The sequence below is a fragment of the Tympanuchus pallidicinctus genome, unplaced genomic scaffold, assembly GCF_026119805.1.
Source record: "Tympanuchus pallidicinctus isolate F22 unplaced genomic scaffold, pur_lepc_1.0 scaffold3, whole genome shotgun sequence".
Taxonomy (NCBI): domain Eukaryota; kingdom Metazoa; phylum Chordata; class Aves; order Galliformes; family Phasianidae; genus Tympanuchus; species Tympanuchus pallidicinctus.
Window position 1 is genome coordinate 14,464,104 of NW_026294747.1, and position 8,001 is coordinate 14,472,104.

Here is an 8,001-nt window from a genome sequence, read left to right on the forward strand (position 1 = left end):
TGAATTGTCTATGGCCAGCAGCCAGCATAATTAAGTTCACTCACTAATTCATTTCTTTTGAATTAGTGCACTGGTTAGAACTGTTACATTGTGTTATACCTGGTAGCCTTAATTGCCCTCTGGCCATCTGACTATCTTGTGATTATAGATGTGCCATTATTAGTGTGAAGAGCTATAAAGCATGCTGGGTAGGAGGCTTCATTAGCATAAGAAAGAGCCTAACAGCATTCTGTCCTGCTTCTTAAAGGCAAGAAGTAAGGCTAGCTTCTACTTGTGGCACTACCGTTTGTCCAGCAGCACACGTCTGTGCACATTAAATTATCAAACAGGATTCGAAGACACAACAAGTCTTGTTCTGTCTGGGAAAGCAGTACGACGAATGCCACCAGGGCCAAAAGCAGCAGCTTCTTCCACTTTAAACTCTAATGGCCAGGAACATCTGTTCAGGAAGAACACGAGAGTTCTTACCCAAATCAAGTTCTTTTGAAGTTCTGTCAGAGTTGTCAGCTAGCTTAACGGAGTTAGAAACTTGTCATTAGTTGCAAACTTCAGAACGTATTTGTTATCTTAGGTTTTCATTAGCCTCTCCATTTGGAACATCCAAGGTGACTGGTGAGTGAATTGGTAGAGAATCCACAGCAAAATATGTTGATGTAGTTTCATCATCACTTTGGTTCAAGGCTATTCCTCCTGAAAGACAGCAACTCCAGACTGTTCCTTGGCACTGTGTATACTGTGCTGTATACACATTTTGGCTACTGCCTTGTACTGCTGCAGGTCAGGAGAATTAGGGAGCCAACACAGCCGAAAGCAAGCTTGGTTTATTTAGTGTCCAAGTGGTAAATCCAATCTGCTTTACCATAAGTGATAACGCCACCAGAAGAGAGCAGAATCCATGACCAAGCAGAGAGCAAGTTCACTTCATTCATCGTCCAAGCACACTTCAGACAGCTTAAAGCAATCAGATTATCCACTTGCCTTTCCTACTGCTAAAAATGGTTACCAGCACGATGCTAAGACTGCATAGCATTCTAAAACTCTGCTCTGCCAGGGGACAGAGAAAGATATTGGTTAAAAGAGGGGGATCAAAATCAAAACAAACACTAGCACCTCTACAGCAAAAATCATGCAAATACACGAAAGAAAATCACATACCATCAATCAGCACGCGTAGTCTTGCATTTGTGAAAGAGCTCCTAAGTACTTGCATGTACACTAAAGCACATTATTACTTTTATTATATACTTTTATTATTATTTTTACCTGCCAGCAGGACAGTCATGTTACAGTCCTATAGTACAGATCAGCCATTTCCCATGCTGATAATTAATTAGAATCGTGAAATAAAACACCAAATCCATCCTCTACCTCTGTAATCACTGAGACAGCTGGTTATTTAGCACAGCAGATGAGAGGGCTGAAAGGAGGTAGGTTACACAGTAATCCAGTGGAGGAGTCTGTCTGCTCTGTGCCTAGCTTTAGGTGAGCTAGCCTGTATAAATTCCTCCATTGGGCTAAACTAGCAAAAGTTCTATGAGTGAGCTGCAAATTACAGGTCCATTGGACTACACCTGAAGTAGGATGCTGGTTGTGCTGCTTACAGACCAAACCCACTGTGCATCTAATCCAAAGACACTGCTGAAAAATACTGTACCTTTGCAAGATGTTAGTACGGCTTCAGTTCTTTTTCTAAAATTGATTGAGGCTGCAGAACAAGAAGCTTTTTGCTCAATGAGTTAGTGATAAAATCCTGATACAAAGAAAAATGTGAATAGATGCTGTCCTTCCACAAGATACATTCAATCAGGGGAAAAAGTGTCTGACTCTTCTCCCTTCTTTCTCTCCAAACTCCAGAAAAACAAGTCTAGAGTGGCACTGATGAAAACTGTTGTGCTTTGGGACATCCTGTTGTGACTAGATATAAATTGCTACAGTCAAAGAGATCAGTGACACGCTGATTGCGTTTAAGAACCCACCAGTGCACATTCCTCATATGTTGCACTTTAAGTGGACAATATGCACACAACTTACTTTTTCCCCCACTATGTTGCTGGTTTGTCGCTGTAACAACGCTTTTCGTGAAACAGCAGGAAGTCACAGGCTTTACTGTAATCTATTAACTCCTTGTCCTTGTAAGGAAAGGGAAGGGGATACGAGAACAAACGGCAGCTTCCAAATCCCATTACAGTTTAGATGCTCTTGTTGCTGTAATTCAGCATGAGTTTAATCATCCTAAGTGTTCAACATGGATGCTTTTTTTTTGGCTAAACAGGCATCACAAGTTAAGAAAACCACTCTGTAGTAGGGTCATGCATTAAGGCTTTCACCCAGCATTAAGATATTCCCCCATATGAAGTGAAAGCCTACTGAAAGCTTGTATCTTAGTGACTTTATGACAACTGCAACATTCATTTGGCAGCTTAGTTGGCAAGACAACATTGACTCCTATCAAAAGAAAGCTTCAAGCCAAGACAACATGCAAACGCAGAAGTACAACATAAGGCTGTTATGGAAAGCAGTTCTTCCTCCTTCTTTGACTGATCAGTATTTAAGTAACCATTTTCTTGAACAGCATTTTTATATAATACAGTTACACTCCCTTCAGCAGGATAATGCAGTATTTGCACTGAGGTAATACAAGTCACTATGGACTTTTTTCCACCTTAGCTCACGTTCAAAAAACAGAAGAACAGAGCGAGGCTTATTCAAAGTCTCCCAGTTTAACCATCACACCTAAAATGGACTGTTTCAGCAACCTCAGCAAAATAATCCTATATGTGCTCATTAACTGATGTGACCAACGCCATATTCTCTGCAGCAGCCTTAAACTTTCTCTTACTAGTCCTGATGGGCAGCCTTTATCCAAAGGATTTCAAATTCAGCAGATGTATATTATTCCAGTGACTCTAATGGAGAAGTTGGATGCTACATGAAAGATCCTAGCTCTTTCTCCCTCCTACCATCCAGTAAGAACAAGAAGTAATGAAATAACTTCTATGTGAAGAGATACAACCTTGTTTAATGTATCAGCTAAGTTTTAACTAAGGAAAAAAAAAAATACAGCCCAAAGAGAAAGGAACAGTAACTTGGTACAAAAGAACAAAAGGAATCCTTCTTCACTCTGTTCAACTTCCAAGGTGACACTGAAAAGGTAAGACAGTTACTGACAAAAGCAAGGGAAATAAAAAACTTTTGTTCTACAGACCTGTGGCAAAAGAAGCTTTTACCTCTACACAGGTGCATTTCATCAGCCCAAGAAAAAACAGCTTCCTGATACTACAGTGGAGCATGGGGTTTCCAGTAGTAGTTTCCATTATAGTATGAAATCAATTTCTACACTATCAGCCTCCAAAAAATTTTGAAAAAAGAAAAAAGAAAAAACCCACACAAAGAAGTGAGTTCTGCTAGTTTTTAGAGTGAATAGCAGATAATGCTGCTGTTGCAAATGAATTGCTTGAGTGAGAGATGACACAAAACTTTATCACCAGACAGCACAGAGCCATTCTCACAAGAAAAACAGACTTGGGATGATGAGTCTAACTGCTACATTAGCAAAGACAGCCAAGAGAGCTCATAAAACACCATCTTGCATTAGCAAGATCACCTTTCTAGTACATGCACAAGAAAAAATAAACATAATTCAGCTAAAAATAAGCATTTCATATGCTTGTATCCACATCACATGGAGATCTCGAATGGGCTTTAGCTCATTAGGCACTTCATCATGGCAGCAATGAGAGCTTCTCCAAACTGGAACTTTTAAGTCTGGATGGCGCTCCATTAAACTACAATTCAGAGCTTCTGAGCTCCACAACCATCACAGTCTGTTTTACAGTACAGCCATGTCTCGTTATTTTCTCAGCAAACCACATTAAATAAGAGCTAACTACCTGCATTATCTTAGCTAAGTGCTTAGTTGAGCTTTCAGTCTTGGTTTTCTTATCTCCAGGGTCTCTGTAAGACAAGCACAGAAAGCCTTTTTACTGTAACTATTCCCTATATGTTACAAAACAATCCACCTGATTAAGCTTCTAGAAAAGCCCATATATCTACCAGCAAGTTGTCAGGTTATTTTCACTTTTCTTAAAAGGTCAGTTTTCTCCACCAGGATCTCTATAGGCCAAGTACACGGCCTGAAACAAGAAGGTGCCCTGAAAAAAAAAAATCCAAACACCCTGGTGAGCTAACACAAGTCATCTTCCTACACTTAGGCTTTAAAAAATCACTTGAAATGTTTTTCCTTCACGTATCTTGCACTAGTATCATTTTGAAAAAGTCAGCACACATATTCAAACAAACAAACAAAAAGTAGCTCTGCAGACTTGAGAAGCCAGCCTAGTTTAAGCAGACTTTTTAAAAAAAATCACACAGAAAGTCATTTTTAATTCAAAGTTACATGTGTCATACAAGCATTTAACATAGAGATTAAGAAGTTTATCAGATAAGCAGATAACTCAGGTGCCAGAAACATGCTTAGCTGACATGGGAGTGACAACTTTTAACTGTTCAATACAGACAGGCAACATTAGCTGTTATTCACTTGCACTCAGCTATAGCTGTAAGAACCAAAAATTGCTGTCAAAGATCATTTTTGAAGCACTGCAATGGACTTGTAAAAATGGACAGGCATTACTCCCAGATTAGTAATTCAATATACTTGTAAGAGAATGATATGTTGTTTAGAGCCGCAGACACTGTAGGTACAAACGCCCCAAAAAATAAAAGTTGATGCGTGATTAAGCATTTCTAAAGAGAAAAGCTCAAAATTTATGTAAGGATTCCTTAAAAGACCTATGTTGTTACCTTGGAAACATGCTCTGCATCCACCTAAGCACAGTTAGCACATATATCTACATTTTCAATATTCAGCAATAAATATGATGCAAATTCCCTATCCATGGAAAGTCTTTCTGAAAGAGTCTTACGCTGTAATCTGAAGGGGCTGAAGTCAAATTAAAACTTCAGTCATACATGGCAGTATTACAAAAGAGATAAATGAATCAAACGAAGCCAAAATTGTTCTGCGAGGGGTCTGGAGCACAAGTCTTATGAGGAGTGGCTGAAAGAGCTGGGATTGTTCAGTCTGGAGAAGAGGAGGCTCAGGGGAGACCTCATTGCTCTCTATAACTACCTGAAGGGAGGTTGTAGAGAGCTGGGGGTCAGCCACTTCTCTCATGTATCTAGTGACAGAACTGGAGGGAATGGCTTCAAGCTGCACCAGAAGAGATTCAGGCTGGATGTTAGGAAATACCAGTTCTCTAGAGTAGTGGTCAGGCATGGAATGGGCTGCCCAGGAAGGTGGTGGAGTCATGAACCTGGAGGTGTTCGAGGAGTGTTTGGATTTTGTGTCGAGGGACATGGTTTAGTGACAACTATTGGTGACAGGCGGATGGATGGACTGGGTGATCCTGTGGGTCTTTTTCAACCTTGGTGATTCTGTAACTCTATGAAAATTAAGACCAAAATTGACATTGCCAGCAGGTATTTTTCACATCAGTACAACTATCAGCTGCACTTGGTGTCTAGCTTCCCTCCTATCCAGAACAGGAACATTTTCTTAATTCATGTCACAAGATCTTGTTTAACTGAGTAGCTGTTTCTTTTTGTTCTTGACAAGTATCTACTCTGAAATGGGAAAGATGGAACTCAAGCCAATACCAGTGTTTGTAAAGCACAAAGTTTCCAGACCACGCTCTTAAATATATTTGGGAATCTTAGATACAACAGCCCATGGTTAACTGGCAACACTTAAATCTCCCTTAACAGTAAAGATTCAGGTGCCATTGGACAGCTACCACAGATCACCTATTTGTGGGATCTATCAGCTCTTTCACAACTGTTTAGATTTAGAAGATGCGTTACCTTCTTCATTATTAAAATGAGAAAGACACAAAGGTAATTACAGTCTACAAATAGCTGTCTGGACAGAGACAAAACAATCCAGAACCATCTTTGTATGCTTAAATAGATCAAGGGTTAACACCTTATTTGTTCCACAAATTAGTTACATCTTTGCTACTCTTGTAGACACTGTGAGCATGGCTTGTTATTCAAACTGAACAGAGATAGTTGTTACATCCATTCCTGCGCTGCTTACAAAATGGAAAGTCTGTGGGGAAATCAGCAGTTAATTTGTTTCATCCTTCCACATCCAATCTTGCCATTCCAAGTCCTTAAGCGTAGGGCAGGTACCCCAGAGCTTGACTGTTGTCTTATTTTCAGAGAAATTCAGAAGAAGGGAATATGAGAGGAAAGTCTTAAGCAATTGCAAGACATAAGAGATACTTGAAGAATAAAAATCTTAGTGCTTCTAGCTAAAGAGGTTAAAGAAGTTATCCCAAAACAACAGTTACAAGGGTGACAGTCATAATTCTATGACAAGGTGAAACTACGCTACGCATGCAGCTGGCATACAATATTAGTGTACTTGTAGATATTCAGGAAACATCTGGTTCAACCAGCCAAAGCTCAAGAGCACTGAGATCATCTTGAACTGATGAACGTGTTCCGTATGTGCAGAAGGCAGCTTATAGAAGATATCAAAGGACTTGAAACTCAGTTCAGAAGAAAATGTCAACAAAACCTCTGCTGTTAAGAAGACCCAGGACCTTGAATTTTACATACAAGGTTCCTGTTTACTGTACTGACTGACTGTAAGTCCAAAACACCTGAATTCAGTCAAATGAAACTGCACATTTAGGAGGAGTCATGTCATTGGTTGAATTTGCTCTGCAGCCTTTTCTGTTACTCCTGGAATAATTCCAAAGTCATCAACACAAAGCCCTCTGAAGCTGGAGCCTTCTCCGAGCCAGTTTGTGGTTACCCCAATACAAATCCAGTCAGAGCACCATAACTTACACTCAGCAGTCTCCAAATCCACTTTCATCTTTTAAAGATGCAACCTCGGTGCCAATCCTTTTAGAATAGCCTCGAGTAGCCCAGAAACATGCAGGTGGACAAAACATATAGCCGTTTCATCACGCCAACCACAACGACCTTAGCCCTTCCCGGGGGAATTCTTGCCACATTGCACACTTAGATCTCTAACTCAGATTAATATTAACCTGCTCTCACCTGCCATTCCCACGGCAGGGGAGGGTGCCAGGTACCACCCAGCCTTCACACCCCCCTTTCAAGCAGCAGCCTCCTCCTCCTCCAGAGCCCTACGCGAGGACGTCGCATCCCCATCCCTTAGGAGGCAGCCCTCTTCATCCCTTTTTTCATTGAGCAGATCCCAAGAGCCGCCTTCCGCGTCAAACCAGGATTTTAAATGCGGCTTAAGCCAAGCGTAAACACAGCCAGCCAAGGCCCGGCCCGGCGCGGCCCTGCAGAGGCCTGCCGCTTTTCCCGCAACGAGCATCGGCAGCCGCTGACAGCTCCGGCAGACCCGCGCTGCCCCCCGTGGCCCCCCACGAGCCCACCCAACCCGGCCTCGCTCCAACGACGGGCATCGGCCCCCCTCTCGCTCTCCCCCGACAAACGGAGCCGTGGGGGAGAAGGAAGCGCCGACGCGCCGCCAGACACGCCAACAACGCCCGCTCCCGCATCGCAAAGCCTCCCGTCCCGGCGCCCCCTCCCACCCCCCCGCATCTCCCGCCGCCCCCCGGGGCGCGTCGCCATTTCGTGAGGAGCGCGCTGCGAGCGGCTCGCTGCGACGGAGGGGGAAGGGAAGGGGAGGAGAGGAGAGAGAAGGGCGCCAGTGAGGTGACCGGGGAGACGGATGAGGGGTGGACGCCCCGACCCGAAGCACAACGGCCCACGGCGGCCGCCGGCCCGGCCCCGTCCAGCCCAGGCCCCGCCGCGCCTCGGCCGCCACTCACAGTTCCGGATATCGGAGATGAAGACGGCCAGGCCTCGCATCCCATCGCCCTTCGACACCGCCGGCATCGTGGCGCGCGATCAGGGCCGCCCAGCGACACGCCGAACCACCGCAACTACCGCCGCCGCCACCGCCCGCTCTCCCCGCGGGGCTCCTCAGGCCGCTGCAGCCGCCGCCTCTGC

General features: G+C 43.6%; 1 protein-coding gene across 4 annotated transcripts in view; it reads right to left on the reverse strand.

Moving 5' to 3' along the window:
- AP2A2 (adaptor related protein complex 2 subunit alpha 2) overlaps window positions 1-8,001 on the reverse strand; it is a 41,039-nt gene extending 33,038 nt beyond the window's left edge. For 2 of the 4 annotated variants that reach the window (XM_052692742.1, XM_052692741.1), the window contains exon 1: window positions 7,821-8,001. In XM_052692742.1, coding sequence (XP_052548702.1) covers window positions 7,821-7,887 — 67 coding nt within the window. In that variant the 5' untranslated portion in view covers window positions 7,888-8,001. The remainder of the gene's footprint in view (window positions 1-7,820) is intronic. The other 2 variants (XM_052692745.1, XM_052692743.1) reach the window with 1 other exon arrangement.